General features: G+C 35.0%; 4 protein-coding genes across 5 annotated transcripts; 2 read left to right on the top strand and 2 right to left on the bottom strand.

The window, feature by feature from the left end:
• Positions 1–6,593: 6,593 nt before the first annotated feature.
• On the top strand, positions 6,594–8,229 carry LOC106329025. Its single transcript, XM_013767588.1, has 3 exons — positions 6,594–6,847; positions 6,970–7,305; positions 7,384–8,229. The coding sequence occupies exons 1-3, from the start codon at positions 6,697–6,699 to the stop codon at positions 8,046–8,048; spliced, it is 1,152 nt and encodes a 383-aa protein (XP_013623042.1). The 5' UTR covers positions 6,594–6,696; the 3' UTR covers positions 8,049–8,229.
• Positions 8,230–9,935: 1,706 nt separating this feature from the next.
• Positions 9,936–11,983, top strand: LOC106336035 (F-box/kelch-repeat protein At1g55270-like). Its single transcript, XM_013774747.1, has 2 exons — positions 9,936–10,242; positions 10,436–11,983. Exons 1-2 carry the CDS (start codon positions 10,177–10,179, stop codon positions 11,675–11,677), a joined length of 1,308 nt encoding a protein of 435 aa, XP_013630201.1. The 5' UTR covers positions 9,936–10,176; the 3' UTR covers positions 11,678–11,983.
• Positions 11,984–13,542: 1,559 nt separating this feature from the next.
• Positions 13,543–15,184, bottom strand: LOC106329372 (protein YLS3-like). Its single transcript, XM_013768014.1, has 3 exons — positions 14,747–15,184; positions 14,055–14,165; positions 13,543–13,845 (listed from the first exon to the last, which is right to left on the bottom strand). Exons 1-3 carry the CDS (start codon positions 15,084–15,086, stop codon positions 13,703–13,705), a joined length of 594 nt encoding a protein of 197 aa, XP_013623468.1. The 5' UTR covers positions 15,087–15,184; the 3' UTR covers positions 13,543–13,702.
• Positions 15,185–18,703: 3,519 nt separating this feature from the next.
• On the bottom strand, positions 18,704–23,746 carry LOC106335939 (E3 ubiquitin-protein ligase BRE1-like 2). Of its 2 annotated transcripts, none has more exons than XM_013774625.1 (19): positions 23,532–23,746; positions 23,280–23,441; positions 23,111–23,198; positions 22,790–23,020; positions 22,538–22,705; positions 22,232–22,425; positions 22,055–22,138; positions 21,852–21,971; positions 21,578–21,764; positions 21,334–21,494; positions 21,008–21,079; positions 20,731–20,807; positions 20,447–20,647; positions 20,283–20,355; positions 20,100–20,186; positions 19,869–20,006; positions 19,588–19,790; positions 19,345–19,507; positions 18,704–19,219 (listed from the first exon to the last, which is right to left on the bottom strand). In XM_013774625.1, the coding sequence occupies exons 1-19, from the start codon at positions 23,643–23,645 to the stop codon at positions 19,088–19,090; spliced, it is 2,655 nt and encodes an 884-aa protein (XP_013630079.1). In that variant the 5' UTR covers positions 23,646–23,746; the 3' UTR covers positions 18,704–19,087. The 2 variants fall into 2 exon arrangements, with proteins under 2 accessions (XP_013630079.1, XP_013630080.1); XM_013774626.1 differs by having other exon boundaries at positions 20,447–20,641.
• Between the last annotated feature and the right edge of the window lie 1,742 nt (positions 23,747–25,488).

Raw genomic sequence — 25,488 nt, 5'->3', positions numbered from 1 at the left:
TACAAATCAGGAACATTTATGATCAAGCGATTTAAGATGGAGACATGAAGAGTTCACCGGTGAAAAAATAGATTACGAACATACACACGGCGCAACTATGTAACTCATACTTGTTTGAGACAATGATGAAAAGAACCCATATTAAACTACAACAGTTTACAATATAGGAAAACCATAATTATTGCAAACATAAGCTTTTTTCATATAACGTGATGAATCCCATTTAAAAATGAAACCCATAACACACTTGTAGGTCCGACCCTCAGAGGAAGCCGAAGAAGCAATGGCTTCCGACCTTCATAAATATATATTAGGTTCGGCCATCAATGTACAAAGGTATCAGTTAGCTTAGTGGTATAAATGTTGGTGTTTATATCTCAATAACCCGGGTTCGAGCTATGGGCTTGACACTTTTTTACATTTTTTAAAAGTGGAGCCCACAAAACGATGACGTGGCGCGCTGAGGATTGAGCAAAAACTGATCTATTATAATATAGATTTGCATGCATGAGAGAAAGGTACATACCTTTTGGTGATCATTATTAGATAATTAAATACCATCAATTATAATAAATCTTAAACCTGAACCATGTGTTGTCTTTTCAAACAGATGCAAACGTTGTGGATACGTATACCATATTTAAACATTGGAATAATTAAAATACGGTAATTGTGTAATCAACATCGTTAAGTACTATAGTATAATACATGCATAGTTGGCTAGTAGCATAAGCAGTCAGTGATGGAATCTATTTTTTTGTAGAAATATATGTTAATATATAAGTTGACAAAAAAAATGTTAATATATAAAACGTTTTTTGGTTAAAATTGTTAAGATTCATTTTACCAACTTTTCAATTAATATATTTCGATAACATACATACATGTAGGGATGTAAAATGGGTGGATTGTCCATGCGCGTATCCAAATTATTATGGGTTAATATGGACACATAGACTAAATTTAAATAGGTTTAAATGGACAAATCCAATTGGCTCTTGGATAAAATCGGACAAGACCATCTGGATATTGAACCGTCCAAATAGCTAAAATATCTAAGTTTAGAAAATTAAGCAAAAAATTACAAATTTCATTTGTCTTACCAAAATGATAAAATTGAGTTTTGGCCAAAACCGAAAAATCATATTTTCCTGTAAAAATTATATTTTCTCCATTAGAACCATGAAATCGTGTTTTTCCGCCAAAACTGCAAAATCGCAATTTTCCGTTAAAATTACATTTTCTTGGTTAAAACCGCAAAATCACGTTTTCCGGAAACCGAAAGTCATATTTTTCATCAAAATCACAAAAATCTCAGAATCAAAATTTCTCATAAAAATTCAAATTGCAAAATAATAAAGTTTAAGTCTATAATATATACGAAATTTAGTATATTTCCATCTTTTACAATAAAAATTGTTATTTATACTAAATAGACGTCTGGATCCCATGGATAACTCAACTGATATGATTTTTTTTGTGTGATCTTATTTGGACATGGTCCTATTTAGATATTGACCAAAACTGTCCGGTAAAAAGACATGCCCAAATAGACCAACCCGCCCATTATTGCGGACCTAGAATCGTTCCTAACTGGGGTCATAGAGAAATTTAATCTTAAATTTTATAGGTTCAACATTATTTTTTCACCATTTTTCTTTTAGAAATCAAGATACCTTTAAGCAAAATACAATTTATTTCAAATTTTAGGGGTATCAATTGAACCCAACGTTGTCCAAGTGAGTCCGCCACATGCATACATATCAACTCTTTTTTTTTCCACTTACTTAAAATATACTTTTAATTTACCATAGAAGACGTACACACTAATGAATGCAAGATATCAACAAGTATAAATTAAGTTAGCTTTGAAAAATTTAAAGGACCGTCTTTTGTACTAATGATCGTTCTACTTCAATAACATGCATTAAGAGTACATTAACTTTACAATGACAAAAGACATCTTGTTTAATTCGGTGATTTCGAGATAATGTAGAGTCAATTATAAGATCCACATATATCTAAACTTAAGGAAAGAGGATTGTTCATAAAAAAAAGGAAAGAGGATTGTGCTAAACTTCAATAATTCAAAATCTCGAATCCTTTCAAGCTGATGGTCAAGTCTCTGAACCAGTTATTTTGTTGTGTGTTTACTAAATTAGTATTTACTTACGCAAGATTTAGAGCATGATTGACGGTAAAACGTTTGAATTTTTTTTTGTCTAAAAAAAATTAAAAAGTAAATCAATCGTGGATTGCCACGTTTCGGTGGGACCGCGAACATTGCAAAAACCCCTCCAAGATCAGTCTTTATTTCTTGACTTTTGAAACCGAATTTTATGGTTTAGTGGAGCCCACATATTTCGGTTATATCAGACACACAAGGTGCTTTCGTGAGTGGGCGTTTGATTACTGATAATGTGATAGTAGCTCATGAGATGGTGCATGGACGTAGGACCTCCAGCTCAATCTCATCAGACTATATGGCTGTGAAAACTGACATGTCAAAAGCCTACGATCGAATTGAGTGGAGCTTTGTGGAGACATTACTAGAGAGGATGGGCTTTGCAAGGGTGTGAATCAATTGAGTGATGGCTTGCATTTCTACAGTCTCTTTCACGATTTTGCTGAATGGGAGACAACATGGGTTTATCAGACCTGAACGTGGCATTCGCCAAGGGGACCCCTTATCTCCACTTCTCTTCATTCTCTGTGCTGAAGCTCTAGTCAATAAGATGAATCTTTTGGCTGAGCAAGGGAATATTCATGGCATCAGTTTGGGGGTGGGTGGTCCTGTAGTGCATCACTTGTTGTTCGCTGATGATAGTCTGATGCTTTGTCGTGCAAACCAGGCTGATAGTATGGAACTGAGGAATTGCTTAAAACTTTATGGGGATGCATCAGGTCAGATTATAAATACTCAAAAATCATCTATTATTTTTGGTTCTCAAGTTAGTGACGAAGCAAAACTGGAAGTCAAAGGTGTGTTGGGTATTGAGAAAGAAGGTGGGGAAGGCACCTATCTTGGACTTCCAGAATGTTTCAAAGGCTCGAAACGGGACCTGTTGGACTTCATACGTGAAAGACTCAAGTCCAGGATGCATGGCTGGTTTGCTAAGTCGCTCTCACATGGAGGTAAAGAAGTTCTTTTGAAATCAATATGCTTGGCACTACCGATATATGGGATGTCAGTCTTTAAACTTCCTAAAGACTTGTGTGCTAAGCTTACTAGTGCCATGTCCGAATTCTGGTGGAGCAGTGGTGAAAACAAGAGAAAGATCTCATGGGTCGCGTGGTCTAAGCTCTGTAAAAGAAAGGAAGAAGGTGTTCTGGGTTTTCACGACATTGAGAAGTTCAATCAGGCTCTTTTGGGTAAACAGGCTTGGAGTCGCGAGAGTGCTCAAGAGTCGTTATTTCCAAAATGGTTCATTCTTGGAGTGCAGTATTGGTTCGCGCCCATCTTTCGCGTGGAGAAGTTTGTTGCATGGGAGAGAATTGTTAAAAGAAGGCTTGGTCAGGGCAGTAGGCAACGGTCGTGATACAAACATCTGGTCAGAAAAATGGATTCTAAACTCTGTTCCTAAGTTTCATATGTATCGAGAAGATAGCGTGATTGATCTGAATCTCACTATCGCGGATTTGTTTATTCCTGGTACTCATAGATGGGATGAATCTCTGGTTAGACGTACTTTTACTGTGGAGGATGCAGAGTTGATTCTTAAAATCAGACCCAACCATTGCGTTGAAGATTATTACAAATGGGGATTAACGAAGGACGGGTCTTATTCCTCACAGAGTGGCTACCGGTTTATAGAGACTCTACAAAACATTGATCAACCACAGCAGGGTTTGCCTCCTATTGAGAAGAAGCTATGGAGTAGCATCTGGAAAATCAAAGTTCCTTCGAAGCTCAAGCACTTTCTCTGGAAGGTGTTAGCTGGCGCTCTTGCTGTTAAAGGTACACTCAGGTCTAGAGGAATTCAGTTGGATACTACTTGTGCTGTTTGCGCGTCTGCAACGGAGTCCATCTGCCACCTGCTCTTCCACTGTCCTGTAGCTCAGGAGGTATGGGCGAGATCAACTATCAAGCTTCCTCAGGGGGGCTTTTCGAGAAGCTCTGTTTTCCTTAATATATATCACTTATTGATCGTCAATGATAAAAAGGGGAATGAGGCACAGAACAATAGCTTCATTTGGATCCTGTGGCAGATTTGTAAAGGGCGAAATGAGTTGATCTTTGCGAGAACACAAACAAGTCCTGTCTCAATCCTATCCAAAGCTCTAGAGGAGGCTAGCATTTGGTTTGCGGTTAATACTACTGAGAGGGTGGAGTCAGACAATCGCTCGGGTAGGCTCACAACTCCTCTGAAATGGTCTCCTCCCCCGGTTGGCTCTCTTAAATGCAATGTTGGTATTGCGTGGGAAAGACCGAATGGTTATAATGGAGCGTCGTGGATATTGAGGGACCATAATGGGATGACGATCATGCATAGTCGAAGTTCATTCTCTGGTGTTCAGTCCCAAATGGAAGCGGAGCTGTTGGGTTTAAAGTTTGCAGTGGAGAGTATGGTTTCAACTCGTCAGTGTGGGGTTATCTTGGAATCTCATTATCTACTGGTCTGAGAAGCTATGTTATACCCTCAGAGATACACATTAGTTCAAGGGCTTGTATACTCTATTCATGAGTTGTTACTATACCTTGATGGGTGGCAATGTGTTCATGTTATGGAGAGTAGGAACCAACCAGCATTGGAGATTGCACAGAGTGTTATTAAGGGGAATCGGGTGGCATCCTAATATCCTATATTGCCCGTGGAGGCCCTCGTTGGTTGCAGGAGCGCCTTAATGCAGAGGCCGAGACCAGATGATCACTGGTTCAGAGGAGTGCGAGTTTGCCTGGTTTCAGGCTTTTGTCCTCTGCTGATGTTATGTTCTTATCATTTTAAGTATCTTCTGATGCTTTGTCGTCTTTTGTTTCTATTTGTGTTTTGTATTCGGAAGTTTTTAGCCTTCCACCATACATTGCTTGTTCAACAAGCGTCTCTTTCCACTGTTAAAAAAAAACTTTACCCTCAATCCTAAATTGCTCCTGGCCACGTTTGGGTCCTTGGGCCTGAAGTCAAACACTTGGTACCATGCTTTAAATTAGGCTAAAAACAATTAATAAATCATTCCAATATAGTTTTACAAACCCAGTATCGGCCCAAAATAAGTTCTTAAGTACCCAAGTGAACAATATGTCTCTCTTTCTCTTTTCTTTTGCTCTTTAGTCTTTTAATATTTGACTAGGTTAAGATCCGTGTCTTGCGCAGAATTAATATTATATATAAATTATTTTTAAGTATTATATATTTTTTACATATTATAAAATAATAAATATATATTGAATAATTAAAAATTTAGTAAATATTACGTATATAATTAAATTGATACAAATACTTAAACTAATTTTTATTAATCCATACAAACATTTTTCTCTATTTTATATGGTATAAAATTATGTTTAAATGATATTAACATAGATATATAGTACATTTTTAATATTGACATCTGTTAAAAAATATTTTATACTCATATTATTTTTGATCATTTGTATTTCTTTATAACAAATTTTTTAAATCAATTATAACAATAAAAAATTTGTGGCATGTTTAATAGCTCTAGTAATTAATAATTTTAAAAACATTCAATGAAAAGTTTAAAATCTAAATATTAAGTTGTCAATAATTGTTCAAAATTTTATCAAAAAAAATTCAAAGCAAATTCTAAATTTACTTATGTATTTTATATGGTAAGAATGGATTGGAAGTGTGGAATGGAGGACGAAGCAACCAAAACCCGCTTCTTATCTTCTTCATGCCGAAAAGGTAATTTCTCCTCTTCCCTCTCTTATTTGTTTTCAAAAATGGATTTTCTTTTCTCATGCTCTGAACTGCTTAATGCTTTTGTCGTTTTTAGTGCGTTACTGGTTATAGCGACAAGGCCTAACAGGCTTCTTCGGAGGCAGCCAAGCTCAAAGTTAATGATGCCATTTGGGGTGATCTCTCTCTCTCTCTCTCTCTCTCTCTCTCTCTCTCTCTCTCTGTGTATTGTTTGAAGTTTATCTCTGTGTATTGTTTTGGTTCCTTTGAAGTTTATCTCTGTGTCTTGTTTTGGTTCTTTTGAAGTTTATCTCTGTGTCTCTGGAAACTCATTTTGCATTTGCTTAAACACTGTTACGTTTGGAGTTCTTTGGAGCGCTTTCATTTACTATGCCATTTGCAGTTTTTTTCTTTTTAAAGAACTTTCTCATCTTGTCACTCATTTTGAACTCTCTATTTGTTTCTCACACGAGCTTGCAACACGTTAGAAAATGAACTGAATACTTTCTTATTGATCAAATGCCGAAGCTTACAGGTTTTTAAAGAAATAGATAACAAACCAACGTAAAGAACTCCATGACTTCCTAAAATTGAAACAAATCAAAACAAACTCTTAAACTGCAGCCTAGACTTGGGAAACTCCCAAAGACTCGGGTTTTATTCTGCGTCTTCAGCTCCGGACAAAGACTCTGTCTCGGCCAGAAGTTTCAATGCCTCTCACAAAAAAAAAATGTTTTTTTTTCCCTCTCGTGGAAGCTTCTCTGGTCTGCATTTTCTATGTGCCGTGCGGCGTCTCTCTTCTTCTTCTTCTACCGCGAGAGTTGCTGCAATTCTAATGGCGACGGAATCAATTTTCCTTAACCCTTTATCTTTCGCGAGGTTAACGATAAACCCATCATCTCAATTTCTTAAAAGGAGAAACCTTTCCTGTCGAATTCGTCGTTCTCAATCCGGTTCAATCTGCTCGAAAACATCCGATTATCAAGGTAACATCATCTCTCCTATTCAAATTCACTATCTTTCCCCTCTCAATCGATCAGTAGAATGTTCAAAGATGTTACTTTTGGTTCTGTTTCCACTCTTTAATCGAAAGGTTTGGTGGTTTTAGATTACCAGAGCTATGCAAGACCTTTGCGTCTCTTACCAGCAGAAGAAGTGAAAGTTTCTACTGCAAATCCATCATTCACTGTAAGAGAATCTCGCTCTCTTTATAAGGTGAAGCTGCAGACAAGTAACGTGTTCGGCTCAGGGATCAGCGACATGAATGCTAGAGTTCTTTTATGCTTGATAGACGACAAGGGTGATTCGGTTTTACAGACAATACCTGCAACTTTGTCAAGCAATGATGAAAGCTTCAAGTTTCAGAGAGGCTCCGTTGATGAGTTCACGTTTCAAGGGCCGGAACTGAGTAAAATCAGAGCTTTTTGGATCAGTCTTGAGTCTGGTTAGCTTCTTTTCACTTGGAAGTTGTTTTAGTTGGCTTTCACAGATGAGTCATTTGCTGTTCTGTTTTCATGTTTAGGACAATGGAGAGTTGGAGGAGTGAGCTTGTGGGTGGTTAAAGGACCTGTTCCTGGAGAGACCAATGTAAAAGAAGCCTACTGTTACCGTTATGATTTTGAAGCGGATGAGATCTTGCTTGGAGAGAGCAGTGACCTGTCAATGGTGGAACTCAGACCTTCTCGTATCACCGAACTCACTGACTCCGATCAAATCTCTTCGCCTTCAGCTCCTAATCTTGACCGTACAGTCGTTTCCAACGAGGAAAGCATGGAAGAATACGCAAACTTGAAACTCTCTCTGCTTCTCTATGATGCACTTCTCATCCTTCTCGGAAGCTCTCTCGTTTCCTTCTCTCTAGGTGGAAATTCCGCCGTTGCTTTCTTCTTTGGTGGAACAGTTGGGTTTCTCTACTTGTTGCTCCTACAGAGATCAGTAGATGAACTCCAAGCACCAGGATCTTCTTCCTCATCCGAAAACTCCAGTCAAATCCTCAGCGGAAGAGTCAAGATTCCTGTTTTGAGTCTCGCATTGGCCATAGGATTGTTGGTTTTAGCTGTCAGAGGCTACAGTCCCACTGCATTCGCAGTCACTCCAAGAGACATTCTGGTGGGGACTTTGGGGTTTCTTGTGTGCAAAGTAGCTGTTGTTTTGGCTGCGTTTAAGCCCTTGAAGGATGGGTCTTGACACTTTCAAGAGAGACACTGGTTTGTCTTCCCGTCATATCCTGGGAAGCTCTCACTTGAGTGTTGTAAGCCTGAAAATAGATGTACATAACTTTGTATACAAAAGATATATGTAAATAAGAATAGATACATCTGGTATCTTACATACATCATATGAAATTAATATACTGGATGCGTGTGTACATTAGTCTTTAGTAGTCCATGTCTATCTTACATATACATCATATGAAAATGATATGATGTATGTGTATATCTGTACTTTAGTCTTCAGTAATCAATGTATTAATCATAGTCAGTGACAGTTTGATTCTTATACAATTTATCTATTATGACTTTAGCTTAATGTTTTGTGAATTTTGTTTTAGAAGAAAGTATATTATCAAGGACAAAGGAAAATGTATGTATGGCATACCAAATCAGTTTGTTTTCTTAAGGGTTAAGTAGGATGTCATTGTCAAAGATTTAGTTAGGCAAGCCATGACTATGATTAAAAAGTGAACTTAATTAGGGGAAGACATTATATCATGGGTAAGGTTTTTTCTCAATATAAGATACACATTTATTTATCATAACTACTAACTACCATTATGTTTATGAAATATTGTCAAAATGTACTTTTAATCATTTGTATAAAACATATAATTAAAGTGGTGTTGAAAAATCATCTCTTATTAAGTCATCACTCTCTTGCCAGTTGCCATCATTGGTCTATTGACATGCATTCTTGTGTGCTTGAACTCATCATTTTATTTCTTTCTATTTCTATAATTTTTCATTTATTTGTTAAGCTCAAAGTAACCTCAATCATAAATCACTCCTTAAATAACATAATGATGTTTCTGTTCTACGTAAAGTTTGGTTTAGCTAAATGTGAATAACAATGCCAGTTTTGGTAGGTTAACCATACTAGCATTTATATTAGCTGTATTGTACTTGGCTATGACTTTTCTGGATGTATGAACAATGATATCTTGTTTGTATGCTTGTGAGTCTATTTGCATGCATATAACGTATGGTCTCAAATACTCAAAAGAGTCTGTCATATTTACTTTTAAAAAAAATATTTCATATGATGTTTGGCTCTTATCTCTTTGTACCTTCTTGAAAATGAGCAACATTTTGATAAATACCCTTATACACCTCAATTATTAGAAATTTTTAATTAATATTTGAAAATTATGGTTTTTGTATTCTAAATATTCACGAGTGTCCCATTCCCATATGACAAAATCGTCCCCTTCCTTTAAATAGTTTTTGATGAAGTGGTTGAACAATTGCCGTATAATTTAATGTATTTTAATAAAATTTAATACAAAAGGTCGACAGATGCAATGTAGTCCAAACATACCATTCGTAAGGCATCAATTAGCGTAATTTGTTGTCCAAACCTTTATATTTAAATACACCTGACAGATTCCAACTTTTTTCTTAGTGCAACGGTTTTAACTTGTACATTTTTAACCTTTTTACTAGAATTGTACATACTTGACTAGTATACGAATAGGTTAAACTATAATTTCTAATTAGAATTTCAATTTTTTTTTGCCGACTTACTGATAAATAAACCTTTCTTCACGTTTTGAAATCCTGAGTGGAAAATGTGTTAGAATTTAATGTTGAACCTTACACATGGTTGACTAAAACCCAACAAATCTTACACCTTTGTTGACTATTAATTCACTGGCTATAATATTTTGAAAGGTCTATAATGGAATATTTAATCATGCATTCATTCATTCAATAAACTCTAGATTCTTTCTGTAATTACCAAAATCACTAAAAAACCTCTAAGACTAATACTAGTAATGTAGCATTAATAATAGTATTAAATACCTACGCTGTACTTATGTTTCCTGAGAATTGTTAAAAAGCGTCAAGCGAGAGAGAGAGAGAGAAAGTGTAGAGAGAGAGAGAGACCCACCAGTCCCATTTTACCGTGTAGAGAGAGAGAGAGAGCGAAGTGGAAGAAGGTAAAGCTCACGTTTTGCTTCGTCTCAGCCGCACCTTCTTCCTCCCATCCCATGTACAGTGAGAGATTTGACCGTTAGGGCTCTCATCGGATTCTTCGATCGGCCTGAAAGTTCGTAACTTTTCGAAGATCTGTGTCTCTTATGAGCTTCGTCTTCTGAATGGATCTATCTTCTCAACGCCAATCCCCAAATGGGTCACGAGGCTTTCGCCTTCAAGCTCCATTGGTAAAGCTCCCTCTCCTCCTCCACTAGTTTCCATTTTGGGAAACTTGCTCTGACATTCTATGCTTCAATTTCTTTCCTTTTTTAGAAAACCCTAGCTAAATTCAATAGTCTTCCTTAACAAAAACGCTTCCTTTTACAGAAAGTTTGCTCCTTTACTTGATATCTGAAAAAAAATTGGAATCTTTTTTTTCAGGTGGACTCTGTTTCTTGCTACTGCAGAGTAGACTCAGGTCTCAAGACCGTTGTAGAAGCGAGAAAGTTCGTTCCTGGCTCAAAGCTCTGTATCCAACCCGACATCAACCCCAACGCTCACCGCCGCAGCAAGAACTCTAAGCGTGAGAGAACAAGAATCCAACCTCCGCTTCTCCCCGGCCTCCCTGACGACCTAGCCGTCGCTTGCCTCATCCGTGTCCCTCGCTCAGACCATAGGAAACTCAGGCTCGTCTGTAAGAGATGGTACAGGCTTGCCTCCGGTAACTTCTTCTACTCTCAGAGGAAGTTACTCAAGATGTCTGAAGAATGGGTTTATGTTTTCAAACGAGACCGTGATGGGAAGATCTCTTGGAACACGTTTGATCCTGTCTCTCAGTATCCTCAGCCGCTTCCGCCTGTTCCTAGAGAGTATTCGGAAGCTGTTGGGTTTGGTTGCGCTGTCTTAAGCGGGTGTCATCTTTACTTGTTTGGAGGTAAGGATCCGTTGAGAGGATCAATGAGGAGGGTTATCTTCTATAACGCTAGGACAAACAAGTGGCATAGAGCACCTGATATGCTAAGGAAGCGGCACTTCTTTGGGTGTTGTGTTATAAACAACTGCTTGTATGTAGCGGGTGGAGAGTGTGAAGGGATCCAGAGGACGCTACGGTCGGCTGAGGTTTATGATCCGAACAAGAACAGGTGGAGTTTTGTCGCTGATATGAGCACAGCGATGGTGCCTCTTATCGGTGTGGTTTATGACAAGAAGTGGTTTCTCAAGGGTCTTGGGTCTCACCAGCAGGTCATGAGTGAGGCTTATGACCCTGAGAGTAACTCGTGGAGCCCGGTCAGTGATGGGATGGTTACTGGTTGGCGAAACCCGTGTACTTCTTTAAACGGTCGGCTTTATGGATTGGATTGTAGGGACGGGTGCAAGCTAAGGGTGTTTGATGAGTCCACGGACTCGTGGAACAAGTTCATGGACAGTAAAGTTCACTTGGGGAACTCGAAGGCTCTTGAAGCTGCGGCTCTTGTTCCGTTGAACAATAAGCTTTGTATAATCAGGAACAATATGAGCATGAGTCTGGTTGATGTCTCGAATCCTGATAAGAACAATTCTAGGGTATGGGAGAACATTGCGGTGAAAGGACAGTCAAAGGGCATTCTCGGTAATATATGGTCTAGTATTGCAGGGAGAGCTGTGAAAAGTCATATTGTGCATTGTCAAGTGCTTCAAGCATGACATTAAAGAAAACTCAACCATGGAGCCAGAGTGTTGAGAAGAAACCAACCACATTGAGCTTCCAAGAAGAGAAGACGAATGCTCAATAAGTGTTATACAAGAGCTCATGTATGGTCTTAACAGTCATATAAGAGATGAGAGAGAGTAAGAATAGCCATGGCCTTCTCTTCTGGTGTTGTTAATCTTTGTTAGTATTTATAGGAAGGTGGTATTTAAATGGTGTTTTAGCAATTGTTATAGCTTTTTTTTTGTTTGTTGACATTTTGTATTCTGTGGATTTGTAAATCTCAAGACTTTTCTCGCAAAGTTCATCTGGAAACAATAACATGATCTGTATCTGAACGGAGAAAACTGATAGTATAGTTTACCAAAGAAAAAAGCTCCCTGATAGTATATGTGGAAAGTTGAATTTTATTTTTAAAGCATACAATAACAAATCTAAATCTAAGTCAATTTCATATCTAAATATTTTCATTATGTGTAAAAGTGTTTTGGAGTTGGTGGTTTAATCAGATATAGTTTAACCATTATTAGTTTTTGTGAAGTTTGCTTTTATGTTTTTATATGGTTTAGTTAATGGTATATATTTTGGCCTTTTTGCATTAAAAAGTTAATTGCTAGTGATATTTTAATTTTGCATAAATAATAGTTTGGACACTAGAAATGATCCATTATAAATTAGTTTTATTTTCAAAGCATACAAGAACAATCTATTCTAAGCAATTTCATATATAAATGTTTTCATAAATGTGTGAAAGTTTTTTGGAGTTGGCGGTTTAATCAGATATAGTTTAACCATTATTAGTTTTTGTAAAGTTTGGTTTATGTTTTTTTTTGGCATGGATTTGTTAATGATATATGATATTTTGGCCATTTTCTTTAAAAAATGTTACTGCTAGTGACATTTTGATTTTCAATAAAGAATAGTTTGGACACCAGAAGAATGATCCATTAGAAATCAGTTTTTGTGAGTAATTGGATACTTTTTTCTAAAAATAATTATTACTACCATAGAAAATTCTTATATCTTGTGATCTTCTTCTCTCTTATTATCACAATAACTTATAATTTCTTAATGACGACCTTTCATCAATTTTGTCCATGTTTTGAATCAATATAGCAGTCATTAAAAAAAAAACTTTGGATATTATTTTTCAGTTACAATTGTTTATTAGATTTGAAACTTGTGAACATTTATATATAAGATAATATAGAGAAGGATGCTAATTTTTATCATGGAGCAGATGCAATTTTTTCTTCAATCAATTAATGTGAATTTTGAAGAGTGAATATGGTGAAAAATACTTCAATATACATACTTTATTTTTTCTTCAATACATACTTTGTTCTAAGCTGTTGTTTTACATATTTTTGAATCTTTACTTTAGAGAATATAGATTATGGATTGCTATGTGGGAGGTGAAACACTTTTTCCTCTTTGGATTTGTTTGAACATAATTTTTGATGTTTTTTTGTTTTACTCTATTTTCTTAGTTGCATTAAGATATTATTGTTCATAATATTTACTTTAGTTTCTTCAAGCCCACGGGCTGCTGGTGAAGCTTGTTGGTTATGGTGGGACGGGTCTGGGCCTTGTCACTGACACTGAACCGTAGTTTTAGTGATCATTCGTTTTTTTTTTCTATATTTACATGAGAAAACTAGACTAGGCTAAGTGATTCATGCTAACGTTATTTTAAAAGCTATGATTTATAAACAAAAATTAGCATACTAACACCTTGTGTTTTTGACAACACCTTACTAACAACATTACGATTTACTAAATGATCTTAACTTGCTACATTTGTTATGTCTCATACAAGAATGCACTTTTGTGGAAACAAAAAAGCACTAGCGTACACAAGAGCAAGTAGCAACAAGATTAAAAGCTACGCTTTCGTTATTAAAATCTCAATACCCATTACAAGTTTGCACTCACTTACATGCATAAATCATATGCATGCACATGCATATATAAATTTAGATGTAACTATATAACATAAATTAAAGCAGAAGAACGTAACATTAAATAAAGGAGGAAGATGTGAAAGAAGGGATAATGAAGAGAAGATGAGAGAAGAGAGCAAATATTAAAAGCTCAACAGCCAACCAACTCTTCTTCTCTCCAGTACTCTTCACTTGTTCAGCTTTTCCTCCTCCAGTCCCATCTTTATATACATACACAAAGAAAAACATTTACAGAGTCAGTATATTTGATAAGCAGTAATTAAGCACACCATCTTTATTGATTCATATGTATTGAATTATTGATCATGGGATTAGCTCAATGGTGTGCTTAATTAGATAGTAATGTTGATTAGATTAACTTAAAAGAGATGGACTAATTACTTGAGCAGATTTAATTGATTTTAGTTACCTTTAACATTATGTGAAGGAGATGTGGAGTTGGTCTTTCCTTCATATTCAATCCTTCCTAAACTCTCAAACTCTTTAGCCAGTGTCGAGTTTGGAGATAAATGCAGAAGCGCTTTCCCATAAAATCAAATGCAAACAAGTTTAAAATAAATAAAAATTCGTGATTCAGTAAACAAAGAAGCAAATATATATCATTAAACACCATCAATTGTCGTTCCATACCGTATAATAACAACTGAAGAAATAATAATAATACAGTACTATTTAACAATCTAAAATATTATAAAATCACACATTAATAATTGTATGTGATCTCCAAAATAAAGACTAATAATTAAAACAGACTAAAAGTTCTAGTATCTACGGCTTATATATATATATATATATATATATTATTTTTATTTTTTTGATAAAAAAAAATAAGCTGTAGATACTAGAACTACTTTCATTTCCATATGGTATAACAACTAAACTAATAAGGGAAAGAAGAATAAAAAAACTTGCAGTTTAGTATATGAGAAAGGAACATTCCACAAAAAGAAAACAACTAAACTAAAACGAAGAATACTTCAAAGAACTAATAACTGAAATAAGACTGTCCATTGTACTAGGAATCACCTGCTTAGTATACGTACATCATCTCCAAAATCAAATTTAAAAAAAAAAAAAAAAAAAGAAGAGAATGAGACTTACAAATACACTTGGTGATGTTAGGAGCTGTAATATGACAAAGGGTGGGGATATGAGCAGCTAGTGTTGCGTTAAACTTGAGGCCAAGATTAGGATCATCTTTGTCTTTGACCAATATGCAAACACACTTCTCACTCTTTGTTATAACCTGATCAAAACCACCACAACAATCTTTTGTTGGAGCCTTTGCGTTTCCTCCCACGTATGGGAGACATGGTGAGAGTGCTATCAACTGGTCCGTACACTCTTCTCTGTCTTGATCCAGATCTGAGCTTCCAAACCCTACCAACATGGAGGTTATCACGATGGTTATGATCATTAGGGTTCTAGTTGATTTCTCCATGGTTCGATGTTGTGATCTTTTATGATCTCTCTTTCTCTATATATAGATATATATATATCTGTTGATTGGTCGTCACTTTTTAGCTAGATAGAATGGTGTGATCGTGTGTATATATATATATATACACATACATACTATCTAAGTGTCAATGTATTGGTTGGGTGATGAGAATTTATTACATTTTCACATTTATAGTTGTGTCAAGATAAATAATTTTTAAACGTGTAATATTATATAGTAGTATATTGTAGGAGTGTTGATTAATTATGGCTTACGACAACTTTTCAAAAGAATCAACAAATTCATTGGAGAGATAACTAATAAAAAAACATCATCAGTTGAAACTTAATTAAATCAAGAAAGCGGAATTTTTTTTTCTGAAAAAATAGCTAGTATTTTGTTTGTTAGTTAGTTTGGCTTCAGTGACACAATTTATTTCCAGCCAAAAAAATATATTCCAGTATTGTGATATTTTCCAGGGGAACAACTATTTTACCGTGATAGTTATTCTTATTAAATAATGTGAATTTCTAAAGTTGTTAATCCACAGTACATGTGGGTCAATATACATGCAAAAAGATTAATTATATGATGGCATAGAATCTCTTCATCTACGTTAACTGACTATTTGAGGATGTATGTAATTTTTCAAAAATGGACAAACAAGGCAACAACTACATCAAATGTCATATTCATACAACCCTTAGATATGTTTCACGCATTAACTATATAACTTGGTATGTTTCCGAATATCAAATACACCTAAAACATAGAGCGATTGAAGTTTTAATAAGAAAACTGCTATACAAAAGTTGTATAACTTCTTCTATATACTTTGGCAAAAAAAAATTCTTCTACATATATAGTATTCGAATAGTGATTTTGGATCCTCAGTCATATTATTCTATTTGAATAATCCAATCACTATTCAATTAGTATATAGAAGAAGTAATTGCTATACAATAGTTGTATAACTTCTTCTATTACCACTATTCAATAATTTCAATCATATTATTCTATTTGAATAATCCAATCATAATTTTTAAAGTTAGATGGCGAAATGACAAGCCTACAATTTATGAGAGTCATTAATGGTAGTCAAGCCCTAGGAACTCTGCAATTTGCATGCATGTGGTTATGAATTTCAAACAACTCCAATTATTGTCCTTTCCTAGCTCTAATATACCTCATCCGTTTCATTATAGTGTCAACATATTTTATGAAGATTAAGAAAATTGTATAGTAGATTAATATATCCCTCTTAAATGTATGATTAACAACATTACATTGAAATTGTAGAATGATACCCCCTCCGGTTTTTTTATATAAGTTGTTTTAGAGTAATTTTATGTTCCAAATTATATGACGTTTTCGATTTTCTATGTAAAATTTATTAACACTTAATGTTATATGACCAATGATAATATACCTTCTATTTTATTATTGGTTGATTTGTGGTTAGGTAAATAATTAATGATGTTTTCGTTTAAAAAATATAAAAAATTAATGATTTCTTAATCTATGTGCACAATTCTAAAATAACTTATATTAAAAAACGGAAGGAGTATTTATTTTGAAAAAATATAAAAAATCTAAAATGACACTTATTACGATGAATATTTTGATTAGTATGTTTTCAAGTTGCTGATATTCTTTTTCTTTCTTCTTTGTGTTAGTTTACGGATATTAAGCCTATAATTTTTAATTTTTTGGATCAGGCACTGATAACATACGTGACAGATCTCAAAATTTAGTTCTTTTCTTTCTAACCTTGTGTTATCATTCTTGCATACGTATTTGTAAAACGAAAAGATGTTTTTACCGACTGAACTAAAACTTCGCTTTGTAGGGATCTTGACTCCTAGCTCAGTTTCTATTTTCGGCCAGTATGTAACTTTCTTCCTAAAGTCCTCATAATAATTGAGGTAAGATATATGTACATGTTTCCCTATATGACTATAAAATGATAAAGAGCTTGAAAAATTAGTTGAGATATCTATGATTAGATTCACATGGATAGTGCTCGGTTATGGTATTAACGTAAGTAAATGGTATATTTGATGAAAAATTAACGTAAGATAAAAACCAACCTTTCTTTTGAGGGACTGTTACCGTCCGACGATAATCATATAAAATATTTTGTATTTTTTCCACTATAAACCTTTCAAAATTTTAAATTAGTTATTGCGAATAGTTGCGCGGATAGAAGAAATTAACTTATTTCGGTGAATCTCACCTTCAATATACGAGAGAAAATGGTTACATTTCTTGGATTATCAAAACATGGGAGAGAATCTCCGATTATCCAAAAATATGGCTTGTAATATACTGTACATGAAATAATATTTGAAACTCATAAAATGTTATCCTTTTTAATAAAATTACGTCGATCATATACACAAATGTATACCAAGACACTTTATTTTTATCCCAATACATGTTTTTTTTCCAAGCAGATTTAGTTAGCACAATGGCTGTGACATTAATGTGTTTATTTGCCCGTTTACTTAGTTTCATTTGTTTGTTTGTCCTTTGTTTAATCTAAATATGAACGTAAGATTCGAGTTTCAAAACACTCAGTTACATATGCATGTGATTAGCAGTAACCAAACAAAACGAATTTAACAGTTTTGTTGGGGTTTGTCTTGTCTTTCAGATTCTTCACGAGAAGCCTGAAAACAAGATTGATATAAGCATTCTAATCTTTAAACTATAATTTTGTTTTCAAAAAATTTCTATTGATTGCTCACGAGAACTGAAAACAAGATTAACATATATTCTATTGATTGTAATTTTATGTGATTACATAAGGTTTTATTGATTGTAAATACACGTGAACGGTGATACTAATACAAACCACTAGTCCAATGTGTTTATTGATACAGTAAAATATATATTTTGATTGATTTATAAATCAGTATTTATAAATCCAAGTAAAATATACAAATACGGAGGTTTTTCCTCGGATTTGAGTCTTTGTATTTTTAACTAAAAAATACAAACAAATCCATTCAAACCCATTATAAAATAAAATATATTAGTAAATTCGTACGATTGAATAACACTTGATTTGATATAGAATTTATGAATCATTAAATCAATAACACCTGATTTTAATACAAATTTGAAAATCACATAACAAGCAACACTAGATTTAGTTTGGATTTTTAAATCCATTAAAATATAACAACCAATAACCCCTACTAAAGAAGTTCAATCTCTAATACTATGAATGATACTATCGACATCTATGTAGATGATGTGTAACCATTAGCCAATTAGGTAGTCGTATTATCAAGTAAAACCGTAATTGACTAATACCAACATTTCATAATCAGAAGAAAGTACACTACTAATGATTATTGTAGATAAGAGGTTAGACCATATTCACGTGTAATTAAAAGCCTTTAAATGTCACCAGATTATTAGGTACTCCTACCAAACAATAGATAGCTCACAAGCATCATTTAGCTAAATCAATTATATTCATTTTGTTGATTTTTTTATTAAAGATTTCACCAATTAGTGATAAACTTTTCACATAATTCTTTATAGATCTTAGGAAAAATACAGACTACTCATTCACAAGTCGCAAGCTATAACTGGGAATCAAGCAATTCCACAACAAAGCATGAGAAGTTTCACTGCAAATTGCAAAGATGCAATATTATCTTACTGCTCTGGCCTATTTGTGATGTCTTTGTCGGTCCCCATGTCATTAAACGAAGGCATAAATGGAGGCAACACAAAAAAAAACACACTACTGTCAAAATACTTAAAAACTACACTCTCTCCATAAAGATGCCACACCTAACTTCTCATCACCGACTTAGCTGGAAACACAGAGATTTGGTGGTTATATCTTAACCAACACATCCACAGAAGAGGCCACCATTTCCCATACAATATATTATTGAAGAGTGGCAGGTAAAAGATGAGATTGTGGACCTTAAGTAGTTAAGTGTGTTATGTACTAACACCATGTGTCTCTCTTGTCTGTTTTACATTTTGACAACTCGGACGTCACTCTGGCCAAAGGCGGTGCCACAGCCTGGACATTTCCGGTGTCGGATCTCTAAGCTTCGTTGGATGCATTGCTTGCAGAAGAGATGAAAACATTTCATGATTACCACCTGCACAAATATTTGTTTGTGTGATATTAAATACTGATGATGATTATGATAGTGATAAGAGAGGACAATCAGATCATTATGTCTGCTGTGATGATGAGATATAGAATTGTTATGAGAGTGATTACCTCTTTAGGCCGATCAAAACAAACGCCACACTTGAGGATGTTTTTGCAATTTTTAACTTCTTCCTGGAGTCTGAGTGTTGCAGCTTCTACACTCTCAGAACCCAACTCTTCAAGCTCCTTGTTCAACTCCATCAGCTCTTCCTCAAGCTTCTTCTTCTCACTCCTGTTCAGTAGATAGAAATTACAGCCAGTCTGCCGATATCTAGTTATTGAGTTCAAAAAGAGATCTGTTTCCATGTCCACCTTTCATCATCCAATTCCAGTTTGATTTCGTCTGTCCTCCTGCTGATCTGTTCATATTCCTTTTCGGATGAAGAAACAGCCGATTTGATCCACCTGAACTCCTTTTCAGCATCAGCTAATTCCCACTTGGCGGTTTCGAGACTGAGAACGAGGTGACGATCTTCTTGAATTAGTTTATAAGCCTCAGCGAAACAGCCTTTCATCTGTGAACGTTAGACCATTAGTAAAAGAGCTGTTTTGGGAGAGTCGCAACAACTATACAAGAGAAAGCTTCTAACCACCTGTTCCTCACTATGTGCAATCCTTGCTTTTAGAGTCTCTACTGATGCATTAACATTTTGGAGCTGCTTTTCCATTACTTGCTTCTCAGATAAGTGTGTGTTGTAAGCATGCTTTGTCTTGACACTCTCGGAAACAAGCTGTGTCATAGATCAAATAAATAATTTTAAACTGAAGGGTTCAAAAGGCTAAGCAAAGGTAAGACAAAATGTTGTCGTAGCAATAAAACCAACCTTGATATTATAATCATCACGCTCAGCCACCTGCTGCAACAAATGTTGGTTCTGTGTTTGCATGTCTTCATAGGCTTGACCAACAGTCTAGAAAAACAAAGTTTTGATGATTAAGTATAAGCATTTTGTACTTTTAGAGCACCAAAATGAGAAAGAAGGAGCATAAGGATGATTGTAGAGCACCTCCATTTCAGCAATCAAAGCCTCTGCCTCCTGCTCTTTAACTTTGATACCTTCCTTAAGTTCCAAAACCTCCCTGAATATTAGAAAACAGTATCATTATAGTCCATAGAGGTGACAAAGGATAAGCTGCCTGAACTTGGATGTAGTAACATGAGAGAGCATACCTCTCAGAAATATCTAACTGAGTCCTCAATTCAGCGATTTCAGCCTTTGCGGTCGCAAGTCGTTCTTGGCAAGCAGTTTCAGTCTCATTAGCTGCTTTCACTCTCAACTCAAGAAAGTGTTCATCTAAAGCGTTTTTCAGCTCCTCAGCCTGAGCCTGAGCTTTCCGTTGTGATTCCTTGATTTCTGCTAATCCTCTGAAACTGGAAATCTCGAATTTCATATTTTCAGCAAAAAAAAAAAAAAAGGGAAAAGTCACTGGATAACAATACAAATAGTCCCTTACCTTTCATCATTACACTCACGAGTATATATGCTTGCTAGATTTTGCAACTCTAACTTCTCTTTCAACAGTTTTTCAATCTGCAATGTTACAATAGACCATTGAGACACTTACAGATTGCTGAAGATAAAAACACTAAGCATGCTGAAGAATTAAGTGCCTCATAAGATGGATTCCATAAGAAGAAGTCATTATGGCCTAAGGGGAATGCAAATAGAGTAAAAAAACATGGTAATGAAAAATGCGAGTAGATGGTTTTAAGGACATAAAGAAAACTTACTAGAGCCTTGAGAGATTTAATTTCCGCCATCTGTTCAGCACATTTATCCTCTAAACCCTTCTGTTCGTCTGCCTTTGTTAGCATGAGAAAATCAATATTTCAGGGGACAGTCCACTTTATTAGTCCAATACAAGTGAACGAACTTACACATTTGTATTTCAATGTTATACCGACTAACGTTACATAAAAAAATCTTATCACTTCTCCTCATCTTATCACCCACCACTCAAGTCATAGAAAATAACACTTATGCCACATTACTATTTGAGTAAAGCTGTTCCTAATGATAAATCATGCAGTTACTGAATAGTCTTTTGCGTGCAAACCTTGTTACTTAACGAAACTCTCAGCGACTGAGCTTGTTGACGCAGGTCAAGAGCATCATGTGCGGTGTTCTTCCACCGTTTCAACTGCGCTTCCATCATTTCCATCTCTTTAGACAACGTTGATGCCATTGTAATAAACTCTCTTTTAATATCTTGCCGCTCTGGAACATGAAAATATTTTTCAAAGAGCAGAAATTTAAAACGTTACAAAATGCAATGAGTACTGAAATGGAGTGACCATCACCAGAGTCTTGGATAGCTTCTTCTGTTTCAAGCTCCAATCCATTCTTTTCAACTATACAACTCTGCAGCTTCTGTTCCAGCACTTCAATTCGAGAACCAACAGTAGTTATCTTCTGTTTAGCTGCCTCTAGGGATTCTTCCCTTTGATTTAGGTCCTTCTCTCGTCTCATTACAAAGGACCTTTCAGCCTGAACCAAGGGTTAGACAAGGATCTGCATGAAAACTCACTCACATACGAGGGAGAGAAACACACGCAGATTAAATAAGAAGCTGACCTGAGCGGCCTCGGATAAAAGTTTATACCGATCCACATCATCGTTCCAGTGATGAAGTTGCTCTTTGATCAAGTTATACAGTCTAGACGAGTATATATACTGGTCATCCTTTAGTTCATTCTACATCCATCAAGCAAAACATGTCACTGTCAACTGCAACTATTACTCTTCGAAATATCTTTATCCAAATACTGTGAATATACCTCAATATCTTCACACTGTCTTGACAAGGAAAGATTATACTCTTGTGCAGCTTGGAGCTCAGAGAGACGACCTTCTGCCACTATCTAGAGTGATCATTAAAAACACTACTGAGCTTACAAATTGGGAAGGAAAAGAAAGATAATACGAACTACTATAGCAAAGAGCGAGCTAGTTACCTTTATTTCATCAATTGAGTCCTTCAATTCACGCAACTTCGTTTTATCTACAGGCTTCTCAGGAGAAACGCTTCCATTAGCTACTGCTGGTGATGATGTTACATGACCTTCACATGCTGCATCCTTTTGCATTTTCAGGTTTATCAATTTTCGTCTATTCTCTTCAAGCTCAGCCTTGATCTCTTCCAGTTCACCTTTAATAACCAAAGTTATTCCACACTCAGAGAAGAACTAGCAAAAAAAAATGTGCCACGCTTGTACAAACAAAGAGCTGATTTTCTCATGTTTTCTAGAATTATGTTTGACCTTTGAGGTGTTTAAGCTCGGATTGATCTGTTGAATGGCTGCTTACATACGCTTGAATCTGCTCAGTCTGTTCTTTGTGCCTCGCATTTAAAGCGTCAATCATCTCACGCAAGTTTCTGGCCTCCTCTTTCATTAAATCGTTAATGTTAGACAACTGAACAGTGGCGTCTGGAAAAATAAAAATAGTATGTGAATTTTCTATTAGCCACTAAAAACAAAACGAACTGATAATTAACACACCAACCGACCAACCTTCTGCAGATTTCACAGCCTGTAAATTCTGTGATATGCTTTCAGCTTTAGTCCTCTGAGTAGCAATGGTGTTTTCAAAGACTCCCATCAACTCTACTGTAGAGGAATGACGTAGAGAAAGAGCTTCTTCAACCTTTCTCACTACCTCATCACTATTACTAGCACCTATGGAATCTACTTCAAGAAGTCTACACAGAAACATTTCGTCAGCAGCACATGGCGGAACTGAACCTAGAAAAAAACAAGACATATACTTAATCATCTATGCTTATACTTAAGAAAAATAGAGAGAGAGAGAGAGAGGGCTCTTATTAATAATACCTCGCTTTTTATCTGCAATGTCCAAGTATTTAAGAGCCTCTTGATTGGCTCCAGCTCGAACTCCAAGCAAGACCAGATCATCTACCAACTAAAAACCATCAAAATCCATTAATTTAACAACCACAGAACCTCTAAATTAAATCATTAAACGATGCAATTAGTCTCTGACCTGGTTCCAGAGCCGGTTAACAGAGATAAGCTGGTCATCATAAGAGCTTTGATTGAGATGCAACTCATGAATCTTAGTCTCAACATCGTACATACGTTTCTTCTGCAGGTCTAACTGCTGCACAAGCTTCTGATTCTGTAACTGTAGAACCGTCGCATCAACCTAGAAGTGAACAGTCTTTAATTCAATCAAAGGCCAAAGCTTTCAAGTGAAATAATCATTCGTTACAAATTCTCAGAGGGAAAGAATTACACTTTTAGCGACGGGATGAGACGGCGAAGAGTTAGGGGCCGTGGCGGTCGGAGAGACGGAGTCCAGAAGATGAGGCTTCTTCTGCATCGGCTCGTCCGAGTCCTGGCTCTCCATAACACCTAAACCCTAAATCGATAATGACTCGTTCTCAGGGATTACACGGAGGTTCGGAGAGTTCGCCGGAGAATCAAATTCAAGTCGACTGATTATTGTTTTTTTTTTTAATCTATTAAGAGAATAAACAAACTAAAACGGTGCGTTATTAGCTTCAATGCCCAGTGGAAGCCCAAAGCCTATTGGGCCTATGTTGTATATATAGAGTGAGAGGCCCAATACAAACTCATTTCTGGTCTGTTTTCACAGAGCTAATTAATGTAGCTTTTGTGATGAGAATCAATCCGGTTAGGCTTAAACCGAGACTGGTTATGTCAATTGAGTTGTCAAAATTTGAAGAGGACGGTTTATCCGGTTCAGAAAAGTTGTTAGCTCATGGTTTATGGTAGTTTGGTATCAACTTAATGTGTGTAACAAACTCTATCATATGTGGTTAACCCATCTCTTCAAAGTGAGCAAGAGAGTGATTATTCAAGATTCTTGATTCATTGTAACAGAAGAAGAGAGATAGTGAACTGCTGAGAATCCACACCTCGAGACGTAGGGTTATTACTCATCATGAGGGCATGAACTCGGTTAATCATGTGTGTCACTTTTGTTCTGTCTTTCTTTCATTGCTTGAGAGAGTTATGAGGTTGGGAGTGTGTTGTTCTTGAGCTCATTGATCCCAACAGCTAAATCCTATTAATCATGTTCTCATCAAGCTAAGATCGCTTTACAATAACAGGTTACATGCTTAATAGGATTTATGCACAAGATCGTATATTTAATACGAAATTAAATATTCTTTTTTTTTTAAAAAAGAAGATCGTATATTTAACTGCATTATCTTCAGTTTTCTAGAATTTTATTTTGTTTTAGGGTTTTCTCTATTTTAATTTACATGTAATCATCAAACACAACTTTTATAAGAAAAAAAAATGTGAAAATTAAATTTTACTATATTTTAAATATGAGAAATTCGAGTTAACCAATACATTAACAAAAACACTGGTGTTCCAAGTCATTGAGATAGTTGGGAAGAATGGAACCCGTCAGAGTCAAAATGTTGATGTCTTCTAGTTACAATGCTAAAGAGAAAATGATTATACATAGTTCTTAAAACATCTTCAAAAGACACTCTATAACTTCAAATATGAAGTTTTTTGCTCTCCAAAAAGGAATTTCAAAACTTCAAATTTGAAGTTTTAAGGAGTGAAACTCTATATTTGAAATTTCACTATTCAAAACTTCAAATTTGAAATTTCATCTTTTTATTTGCATTTTGGTCCTTACAATTACACATCACATTTATGATTCATAAATATTTTCTTTTTTATTGTTTTAATCCTTATAAAAATGATATCTCATAAATATTTAAGTTTTGTTTACAAAATTTAAGTTTAGACATAAAATTAAATACAAATTTAAAATAAGATTTAAATTATTTAAAACTAGATTTAGATAACAAAAAATATACAAAAGAAACTTAACAATTTTTTTTTAAAATAATTACATGAAGAGATAACTATTACACAAATTTAAATATTACAACAACACTAATAGTCATGTAAGTTTGAACCGGAACCTTCGAAATTTCTAAATATTGTCCAATTTTTTTTTGTGTAACTGAAGATGGTTTTTGTTGATGATGATGTCTTTTCGTACAATTATTTCTTATTTATATTAAATATATGCACGAGTATTAATATTATCGATAAAAGTTGGGCTTTTTGCAGAATTGACCTATAACTTAAAGTCAAACACAAAACTAACCTCCTTTTTTTTTGAAAATTGGTTTTGCCCTATTCACCCCACAAGTTCATATAATTTACGAAAATGCCATCAATTTTTTTTTTTTTTT

The sequence above is a fragment of the Brassica oleracea genome, chromosome C3 (assembly GCF_000695525.1).
Source record: "Brassica oleracea var. oleracea cultivar TO1000 chromosome C3, BOL, whole genome shotgun sequence".
NCBI lineage: Eukaryota > Viridiplantae > Streptophyta > Magnoliopsida > Brassicales > Brassicaceae > Brassica > Brassica oleracea.
Note: the sequence above shows the minus strand (reverse complement) of the source record. Positions and strands in the feature narration are given on the sequence as shown.